Here is a 10,412-nt window from a genome sequence, read left to right on the forward strand (position 1 = left end):
TGTTAACAATATTCTCTAGCATGTAGCTTTCAAAATCTTTAAGAACCATCCCTCTATTTTAGTTGGTCTGTTTTTATACTCTTCCTCAAAACCTTTAACCAATGGAATATATCAAATTCATTCAAGTTTGTATGTTTCCTCTATCGTTATCAAAGAGTTCCAAAGCAGTCTGTTGTATTAAATGAATACAAAAATTATTTTCAAACCTATAGACCCCCCCCCCTCTTGAAAGAAACCCCCAATATTCTATATCATACACCCTTTCTGCCAGGCTTGCACACTATCAAGCACAGAAGCATCTATCAATAAAAATACCCATCCTGCAATTTATCCCCAATTCCACTTGCCGAGCTTACCGTAGCGTTTTCCTCCCTTTCTGTTGTGTCTATCTGACACATGTCTGTCCTTCCATTGTACAAGTGTCTGTTGCAAAAAAAAAATAATAATTTGCTAATCTTTGGTTTGATAAACTATAAGAATTCTATCATCCTGTACAGAATAAAGTTCCTATTTTCATTGAAAAAAATTTGTTATAACTCTGTTGTACTTAGTGTAGTTATGAAATTCATAAACTTTGATGGGAAATGGTTCCCCACCTATATAGTACTGGTAGTTTGTCAGAAGTTTATTCCGTAACTATTTGTCTTTAGCTGTAGACGAATAAAAAGAAACCACTGGTGGTCAAACATCACCTGGTTCTTTTAGTTTTTCATTGGCCCGAACAATGTTAAGATATACATGTTAAATGTGATAATTGTACTAGTCGTGGTTTCTTCATCATGGAATTCAATGTCAAAAGCCAAGTGAATTTTCAAGTATCTTGTGGATACACAGACATTAATCTCTTGTTCCCTTGGTTGTGAACGATATACATATGCCTTAGCAGTCCGGTTAAAACCAACCAAAGAAACGATGGCCTGTAATAGATAATCCCAATGTCAAGTCGTGTAATAAGAGTGATATTTCTACCATTGTTGCATGCTTATAAAGGAGCATGATGACCAAAGAGAGAGAGTATAAAATTGTATCAAATCCTTGTCTTCTCTCCCGATATCTGTAGAATTTAACGATGTAATTTTGGCCCATTTCTTCTCTCCTATCTCTCTCTCTCTCTCTCCACTTTGATGGTTGTTCTCGATTGTATGATGGTAGTTGATCGTAAGTGTGAAGTAGACATTAGATAAGGACCTTGCCTATTTTGCCTGCCTTTCTGCCCGATAATTCTTAATTTTTTTTTAGTTGTTTTGTTTCTTTTTATTCATTGGCCTGCTTTTAATTTGAGAGTGTTGCATTGTGTATATTGCATTCAGTCATTTATTGCATTGCTGAATTGTTGTTGTTGTTCATGCATGTACTGTATGTTTATCACTTTTGGATGTTTGCATCTTGTTAAAGATTGTTATGAACAGTTCAATTTCAGCATCATCTAACATCAGTCATGGTAGCTACATGCTTAAGCCGGAGTAATAGGATTTTATAAATGCAGGGTTGACATTTTCCTCCCTGAGAAGCAAAGAAAAAAAAATCATAACGGCCCCCTTCCCCCCCCCCCCAAAAAAAAAAAAAAAATTATGTATATAAAAAAATTATATCATTAACAAATAAGAAATCAATATGAATGAATGAATTGAATCGATCAATTGATCAATCAATCAGGCAATCAATCAATCGATCAGTCAATCAATCAATCAATCTGACAAGTAAGAAGAAAGTACTATCATCATCTTTGGTGTTTGACGTGTGTGAGATATCAAGGATTTTTTTTTATCCCTGGAAACGTTTTGCATTCTCAATTTCTTACTCTTGCCTCAAAATTTTTGGCTTCTCTTACCGATTTACAACTATTCTAACCACTATTTCTTAATATTCCATGAATGAAATAACTCTCTCAGTTGAAAGAAGTGGGCTCCGTAACAAAGGTTTGCAATCAATCGCTAAATACCAATGACCAATCAAGATCATTGTTGCATGCGCATTTTGTTTAAAATACTGACCGGGAACCAATCAGTGCGGTTCTTTCATATTTGCAATTCATCGCAAACCTTTGTGTTACCGAGTCCTGGAGGCAATTACACAGAAATCTGACACGAGGTGGAATAGAAAACAATCAGGATATTCACTTTCAGCTAGTGAACTTATAAATGATATAACACATAGCCAACTGGAACTGAATGAACCTTGTAGGTAGCCTATGTGAGTGACAGAAATCGGTACACCACAAACACTCTTTCAAGATTTTTATAAAAACATTTTGCATTCTCAATTTCTAATTCTTGCGTCAAAATTTTTGGCTTCTCATACCGATTTACAACTATTCTAACCACAAAAAGACATTTCTAAATATTCCATGAATAAAATACCTCTCTCAATTGAAAGAACTAGAGGCAATTACACAGAGATCTTACACGAGGTGGAATAGAAAACAATCAGGATATTCACTTTCAGCTAGTGAACTTATAAATGATATAACACATAGCCAACTGGAATTGAATGAACCTTGTAGGTAGCCTATGTGAGTGACAGAAATCGGTACACCACAAACACTCTTTCAAGATTTTTATATATATATATTTTTTTATTTTGTTGCTGAATACTGACCAAACTTTAATAAACAATATTTAATGTATAATAAATAATTTGGGAACTGCATGAACTCACATTTCATTATCGTCGCACCAAAACATGCAGTTTACTGGTATTAGAGAAAACTCAAACAAAACAAGCATTAACATGCCATCAACATCAGATTTTAAATTATTAAATGAAATATATATTCCACAATAATTGAGATATTATTGATATTTCAGAAATAAGACACAAAACATATTATACAAAGTGTATGATATCATTTGGGCCCCATTACATAAATCTTAGTGATTGATTGTGGAACTGATTTATATGTTGATCATACACAGTAATCAATGCAATCAGTCGTAGAACTCAACTCATCAATTTCTAAGCCTTTTGTTACAGGGCCCAGGTCCCCTATTGCATATCACCCATAATACATGTCTTGAGCATTCACTCTTTTGTGGAAATAGGCCTTTAAAAAAATGTAACTTTCTGATTTTACAATAACATCCAATTTTTATGAAATTTTCCTTGTTGATGTTTCCAGTTTCAAATAAACTTTTTTGTCGTATTGGACCCGACCTTCAACCATTGATCACAAACCTTGCCCCAATGAAATAATAATAATTGGGGGATAATATTGTTTTGTAAAGCCATAGTTCCCAAATTTTCTCTTGTGATATGGTATACTACACCTGTATTAGATATTGGTTGGTAATTTTGAAGCTATATTTTTGCAATTTTGAAGTCAGTGTTATGTGAATAAGAATATTGTATCCCTTTGTTATGCATTTGTTCGAATTGCATTGTTTGTCAACAAACCCCTCTGATGATAAAATTCAAGTATTTTTTTATGCTTTTTTAACTCCTAACAAATATTGTAGTGAATACAGCTACCTTCTAGTCCCTCTAGGGCCTTCCAGCTTTGTGAATCTGTACTCAAACTCATGCCATTCAGGGGCCTTTTTCACAAAACTATCACAAGTCAAAGTCCATTGACATAATTATATAGTTTCATAAGTTTATTCTTGTATGCATTTAGAAGAACTGAAACTTGGTTTTGAGAAACAGGCCCCTTGCTATAGATATTTTACCAACAGCAGTATAATCATGAAACAACATTGCATAATCCTGCTTTTAGATATTAAAGCATATTTACTAGAGATGATTGAGATTCTCAACCCTTTTTGTATATTAATTGCCCCCAAATGTGCCCTTTCTACTACCTTTTTTCATAAACATCCCTGTCAAGATATTAGAAGTATGTTTCCCAATTAAATAAAACCCATAGTCTGAAAATGAACCGTCATGTATCTTTATCCTATATTGTATTAATATTAGTGGATTCCATTGCTATATGTTTGAATTATTTCATTTGACATTTCTATGTAGTATATTTTTGCCCTATATTGTCTGGCATTATGTTGAATGTTACTTATCCATTTGCATGATAGTTTACTCTTCATTGACAATTATGAATTGTGCATTTCAACTTGTGATTTTGGTTTATCAATGTAGTGATAGAGTGGAAGAGTCATAAAAGAGACCCACTTTGTTAGTTTTATGAGGGATTCCCACCCCCCCTAAGTTTGCCTCAATTATTAAAGCAGTTGGAAGTTTAATATTAATCTTTATTTTTATTTTACATAAGGACAATGATAGTTTCAATGAGACTGTATTTTATTAAAAGGTGAATTAATGGTTATGAAAGCCTGCAATATTGTGGGATATAGTGATTTTTATATCATACCCATCGAGGTTATAACAGTAAAAGTAACAAGTTGAAAACAATACTTTACATGTGCAAATCAGCCAATTTGAAGAATTGGTGATTACATAAATAGGATATTAAAAAAAAGAACAATGCTATATCAGAGATCTTGGGGTTAAGACACGATTCATGGCTAAGTCAAAGGTTATTACTTGAACGTAATGATTATCATTCAAAGTTTCATATTTTTTTTAATGGGGGGGGGGGGCAGCAAAAATACTCTTGTATTTGACACGTCTCTTCTTCTCCTCCCCTCAGTGTTAAAGGTGCGAATCAACCGGCCAGCTCGGAGTATGGAACCCCCAGCCCCCACAAGCAAGACCGGCGCCCCAGAACCAGTGATGGTGTAACAGTGGTCGTCTGAGAGAGCAGATTCATCGGGTCAAGAAAGTCTGTCCAGCTCCGCTGAATGGGCTGCGGACAGATCCATTCAAGTTCATCTGGTTTTTTATTTTTTCTTCCAACATTACTGATTAAACCTGAATATCATGAGATTTTTATAAACCTGAATATCATGGGATAAAACCTTATAAACCTGAATATCATGGGATAAAATCTTTATTAACCTGAATATCATGGGATAAGAGTTTTGTAAACCTGAATATCATGGGATAAAATCTTTATAAACATGAATATCATGGGATAAAATCTTCATAAACATGAATATCATGGGATGAAAAAAAAATTACAAATCTGAAACATAATGTTGATTCGTATTTAAAACTGTTACTAAAATAAACATCTACTGTTTATTTTTATCAGATTTTTCCACCCAAAGTTAGCCCAAAGATGTAAACTAAGGTGTAACTTTGTACATCTTTGTGAGTAAAATCTTTCCTTTAAAAATATGACATTTGTATGATGATTGAATTGAAGTATTAATTTTCCCCAACTTTTTTTCAGCATGAAACAAAGTGTTTAAAAACTCAAATATGACCCTGTCAAATTTAATTGTCTCCATTTTGTTAATTTCTTTTTTTTTCATCTTTCCAAATATGCCTGTAATATCTAGTCATAAAATGAATTTTATAATTTGATCATGAATTTATTTTTGTAGTAGTGGCCACTGGCCAGGCCAAATAAGAAATTGTTGCAGCTCCCATTTCATTACTATCTGAATTTGGAATTTATTCTTGTTATTTTAGATGTATAGCATGTTTCAGAAGTGGAATGCGTTTCTGTAGATGCAAATAAATCTGTTTCTACCTGTTTTATGTACCAAATATACATATATGTTGTTTTGTAATGTTTGTACGAAATTACTGTTCGTAAGAAGTAAATGTTTTGTAAGATTTATGGAAAGATACTTTTTGGATAGGATGTTGTTTATTTTTCAAAAAAAGGGGAAAACAAACATCCAACTTTGTATTGTGCTGTTCAAGGTTTGCTTTCGTGTTTTTGTTGTGATTTTGTGTATAGGAAAGTTTGAAACAAATATATATCCTAGCCATAGGGGAGTGCAACATAATAAAGGAAATCGTTATGCAAAATAAAAGATGGGCAAACTCCACATAAAGAAAAAATATTGTCACCTCACTTCATTTTCAATATAGTGATGATCAAAGTGAGAATAATACCTTAATCCTTTTAATAAACAATTTTTTTTAAACCCAAATTCATGCCATAAAAATCATTATTGGTATACAAATTCATGTTTAATTGTATTACATCTTTAAAATGAGCTTTGTTCCTATTTAGAAAAGATGGTATTAAATTGTTGTTATTGTTATTATCATGATTTAGATGGCTCAATTTTCTGGTAATTCCATTACAAAGGTTGAATACCACAATATCATGAATGTAAGAAGAAAATTGTTGGAATGAAAAAGTTGTAATAGAAAATACTTATTTTCTTTACATAAAAGGGATGAAAAGATACAAAACAGAGACATGGTGACATGGTCTAAGATCGTGGTCATTGAATTATATTGTCCTGGTGGAATTGCCCAGAAGTGGAATTTGAAACCAAAGCTATCTTGATTTGTGAAAATCGTGTGAGTTTTTGTTCGGAATGTGACACATTATTTTGTGAAATTGCCAGTGGTTAGAAAAAAATAAAAGTGTGAAAATGAGCTTCCCCGTGTGTGCTTGATCAATTCATCCATGTTTTTTTTGGATCCATTATGAAATCTGTAAATAACCAAATTCTCATTCTGAATTTCCATGATTATTTGTATATATTGATTATGGTATGGTTTGTATACAGATTTGTATACAAAATTATTGGTATGGGTTACAGGCAGTTTTCTTAACTTGATAATACAGATGTTCTGATTGCTTTTTTTTTTCATGCTGAATTGAAATTGAATTGAATTTTTTTTTCTTCATGTTTTTATGTCATTGTTTTTCATATGAATTCTTTCTTCATTTTTGCATTTATCTAAAAAAAAAATTGGCAAACATTGTATTCATATACTGCTTTGTGACCTCACAGTGTACAGTATACCATGTTGTATCCATATAGATCTATTTATCATTCTCACATAAACTTTGTATTCTACCTATTTTCAACTTACTATAGCGTATACGAGTGCATTCCTGTAGATATACCATATGAGTTGAACTACACGTAGTAAATAAATCTGTGTATTTATATATTCACAGAATGCCACATAGAATGTTACTATACATTATGAAACAAATATATCACATCTGGTGCATGTTCGTATCAGAGAGTAATTTACTATGGATTAGCCATTCACTCCTTACTATTTATCTTTGCCGGCCGCACAGAAACGTTGTTAGCCTAACAGAGTTGCTTACAGTAAGCCCAGTCACATATTTCGGATTGTGAGGTCAAAACATTTATTATTTCAATGTGTAAGTAATGCATTGTTGTAACATTAGGCATCGCTGCCACATTGCCTATTTTAACAGGGCCTCTATTCGCGCATTGTTAGAGGTAACAACGTGTCTGTGCGGTCAGTACAGTTATAATACAAGATGAAAAGAGCAACCTTTTTTTAAAATAAAAAATCATTTCCCTTTGAAAACATTAACAAGTATCAGTACCAAATGCATGAATATCAGCTTGAAATGTCGATGTGGATATGCATGCATATACATATTTGAAGAGAGAAAAAAAATCTATGTCAAATCGTTATTTGTACTCCACTTTTTTAAATGTTTGTACAGAGGCAGATAATGCAACATGTACAGAAGGGATATATTTGCTATGTACCCAAATATGAACTTTGAACTGTGTCTATTTTACAACATCATGATGTATATTGAATGAGTATGACCCATTGTATAGGGAAGCATGCATATATTTGATAGAAAACTGGATTGTATTGTTCGCACAATGATAATATTCCATTCAACCACGATATATGACAATTTTTGTGTGGACATATATGTTTTGAAGAAGAATGCTTTACCCAGGCTACAAACTCATTGAGACTTTCACAATTCTACAATTCTATGGTTTCCTTCTTATATTATCAATGACCCTAAATACACGTGTGAAAACTTGTGATAATTGTTCCACATCAAGTATCTCCGCTTCTAAATTAAACACCTGATTACCATGAAATGTGGGCAACCTAAGCATAAATGTTTATTGTAATTCAACTAGTCAATCACGTAGATTTTTGACAAAATTTGTGAATATCAGTGACAGATATATTCTGCTATCCTGCTGTTCAGGTATAAAGGCGGAAGTACTCTTTTATATCGTAAATTCATCTTTTGCTTGTGACATAGTGCTCTGTGAATGCAGCAGTGCGTCATTTGTGTTAATGGTTCAAGATAACCTTTGTACGACAGTTTGATTTTATCATCTGTTGGGTTTACTACCATGTTTTCTTCTGAGAAAAAAAAAATGTGTTCCAACCAAAATATCCTTGAAGTTTAATAATAAAGTTATACAATTTGTATTTCTGCAATACTTGCTCCGAAAGTATTTCCTCATATACAAGGAATTGGGGTATTTTGATGGAGTATTAGTCAGAACAATTCAGACTTGAGAATTAGGGTGTTTTTGGTTTGGGTTTGTATTCCATATGGCTTATCAAGTAGATTTTGTCATCTAGAGACTTCTTGTGTTTGCAGGAGAAAAGGCATGGGGCTGATTTCATAAAAGTAAAAATTGATTTTCTTTTCCTACTTTCAGCAATATTTTACCCCATTTAGGTGGCATTTGATTGCCCCTTCCGTCCAGATCCCTCAAATTTGGTCTTGTATTAAAATAACCTTCTGGGTTTACAAAGACGGTATACACATAATGCAAACACTCATATCTATCTTGATATTTGCCATGTCAATGTCATTGATGAAAAATTGAAAGTAATCTATTCCTATCCACCCATACACACTTCAGTGGTCATTTGTATAGACATTGTGCCAATTGTCAGTTTTAGCCATTTGTCAAAACGTTTGAGCAAGATGTAACCTGATAACATGTATGAACTGTCACATCCCTGCAAGACATGTGTAGTTGAAATTATATCACCATCTTACAGTATATTTATATTGTATTATCATGGGATAAAAAAATGTCTCTCATGTGAGACTGAGAGTGAAGTTGACTTGAGATGAATTAGTTTACCATAAAGATGCAGAAACAATTGTTTGTTTGCACCTAGAAAAGAAAAAAAGATTATAGAAAACAAGCAATATGTGATATTGAAATAGAGTATATATATATGTATATGATTAAATGTTCAATATTTCATTCAATCCTATTTATTTTGTGATATTTATTCTCGAGTTATTACCTTTCTTGTGTGTGGTGGCCTACTCGTGCCAAGAATGTTTGTTTTGTGTAAAACACTTTTCTTTTTTGTAATTGCTGCTGTTAAATACAAGGACTGCTTTCGTTGCTCTCATATCAAGCTCTCAAAAAACGAACTCTCACTAGACCTACTCACAAATATTCTAACAAAAGGAAGATATTCTAGAAATAGTGGAACATCCCTGACAGTCTTAGCTGCATTGCATGATTCAACATAGCAGCAGTGCTAACTTTGAAACAACTACATTAAATAATTTTTTCCCAAAGGGGAGGGGACAAAAATTCATTTGATGATTAAATACTGAGTTTGTTTCCCTCAAATAATTTCTGACCTTGACTGAGAAATTTGTTATCCTTTTTTGCATATTATTTGTGATATCAAATGACAATCTTATGTTTCATTTAATTGATTAAGTAATTTTAAAGTAAGAACCAAACAAGCTTTATTCAAGTTGATTGATCTAAAATGACCTTCAGATTGCTCGATTTACTTTAGATATGAGTTTCTGCTTGATCACTTTCGCTCCCTCCATCTCGCATACTCTGACACCATTAAACATAGTCTTGCCCCCCCCCCCTGCAAAAAAAAACGGTAAAAACTTTAATTTCTCTACTCTGACAATTAATAAAGAAAAGGCTAAGATATGAATCTTGAGAATCCAACTAGAAATATCTTTATTGAAAACTCTTTTCCCTTTGTGAATTTCAAAGGAAATAACTTCAAAACTTAGGTCCATTGAAAAAAACAATGATTACAGTACTCACCCTTTCAACAAGGCATAAAGTGAATTCCAACTCCTTTAAGTACAGATAACTTTGCCTTAATCTTTCAGACTGAATAAGTTTAACCTGCCAGCCAACTTAATGGGTTGGTTCTCTGACATGATCTTTAACCTTATCTATGCCGAGGGGGGGCCTCGGAGGCCCCCCTCAACGATTCGCGCAATATTTTGCGAATTTTTTTGACCGCGCCACTGACTTTTTACTTGCAAGTCTTGCGCATCTTTTGAGACCAAATTTGTAAAGTCCGGGTACGCAGTGCGCAACATTTTGGAAGTGCATATCGGACCAAAAATTGCTCAAAAACATGATTTTGTGTACAAAGTCAATGCAAATTGTGTTTTCAACCAATAATCATGAATGTATGATTGTTTTCAGTTTTGCTGGTCTACATGGATTTATTTTATGCTGTTTATGATCTGTGTCCCCAACAAATTTCATCGAAAAAACAAAGAAATTGCAAAAAACAATGTAATAAATAAGAAATTGATCTGGGGGCCGTTTCATAAAGCTGTTCGTAAGTTAAGAGCGACTTTAAGAACGACTGGTGATCCT

The 10,412-nt window shown here is 32.9% G+C and overlaps 1 protein-coding gene across 6 annotated transcripts in view; it reads left to right on the forward strand.

Moving 5' to 3' along the window:
* Positions 1-9,022, forward strand: part of LOC129254058 (protein NDRG3-like) — a 38,327-nt gene extending 29,305 nt beyond the window's left edge. For all 6 annotated transcript variants that reach the window (XM_064095057.1, XM_064095058.1, XM_064095059.1 and 3 more), the window contains one exon: positions 4,601-9,022. In XM_064095057.1, coding sequence (XP_063951127.1) covers positions 4,601-4,692 — 92 coding nt within the window. In that variant the 3' untranslated portion in view covers positions 4,693-9,022. The remainder of the gene's footprint in view (positions 1-4,600) is intronic.
* The last annotated feature ends 1,390 nt before the right edge of the window (positions 9,023-10,412 follow it).

This window comes from Lytechinus pictus, chromosome 2 (assembly GCF_037042905.1).
Source record: "Lytechinus pictus isolate F3 Inbred chromosome 2, Lp3.0, whole genome shotgun sequence".
Classification (NCBI taxonomy): domain Eukaryota; kingdom Metazoa; phylum Echinodermata; class Echinoidea; order Temnopleuroida; family Toxopneustidae; genus Lytechinus; species Lytechinus pictus.